Raw genomic sequence first — 699 nt, 5'->3', positions numbered from 1 at the left:
TCCCCGGGGCCGCCGAGGCCGTCGCCCCGGGGGGGCCACCGCCTCCAATCGGACGCTCAAGGCCTCCCTCCCTCGCAAGCGGGGCCGGCCCCCCAAGTCCGGGCAGGAGTCCCCGGGGGCGCAGGGGCCGCTCGCCCCCGTGGGCGGCGGCGGCAGCGGTCTCCTGTTGATCGATGACCAGGGCGTGCCCTACACGGTCTCCGAGGGGTCGGCAGGCGGCCCTGAGGGCGCCGGCCCCAAGAAGGCCCCGCACTTCTGCCCCGTGTGCCTGCGGGCCTTCCCCTACCTCTCCGACCTGGAGCGCCACAGCATCTCGCACTCGGAGCTGAAGCCGCACCAGTGCAAAGACTGCGGCAAGGCCTTCAAGCGGTCCAGCCACCTGCGGCGCCACTGCAACATCCACGCCGGCCTGCGGCCCTTCCGCTGCCCGCTCTGCCCGCGCCGCTTCCGCGAGGCGGGCGAGCTGGCCCACCACCACCGCGTGCACTCGGGGGAGCGCCCGTTCCAGTGCCCCGTCTGTCGGCTGCGCTTCACGGAGGCCAACACGCTGCGGCGCCATGCCAAGCGCAAGCACCCGGAGGCCCTGGGCGTGCCCCTGTGTGTCCCGGACCCAGGGTCCGAGCCGCCATGGGACGACAAGGGCATCCCGGCCACCGCAGGGCCCCAGGAGGAGGAGGAGGAGGAAGAGGAGGAGGAGGG

The 699-nt window shown here is 74.4% G+C and overlaps 1 protein-coding gene across 1 annotated transcript; it reads left to right on the top strand.

Annotated features, from left to right (window-relative positions):
• Nucleotides 1-4: 4 nt before the first annotated feature.
• On the top strand, nucleotides 5-694 carry ZNF524 (zinc finger protein 524; the record flags this gene model as incomplete). Its single annotated transcript, XM_008050340.1, has 1 exon — nucleotides 5-694. A coding segment is annotated over one exon (690 nt), but the record flags the coding sequence as incomplete, so codon positions are not given.
• Between the last annotated feature and the right edge of the window lie 5 nt (nucleotides 695-699).

This window comes from Carlito syrichta, unplaced genomic scaffold (genome assembly GCF_000164805.1).
Source record: "Carlito syrichta isolate Samal-C Ts95f unplaced genomic scaffold, Tarsius_syrichta-2.0.1 Scaffold144272, whole genome shotgun sequence".
In the NCBI taxonomy this organism is placed as follows: Eukaryota; Metazoa; Chordata; class Mammalia; order Primates; family Tarsiidae; genus Carlito; species Carlito syrichta.
This window is presented reverse-complemented; position numbering and strand designations above follow the sequence as displayed.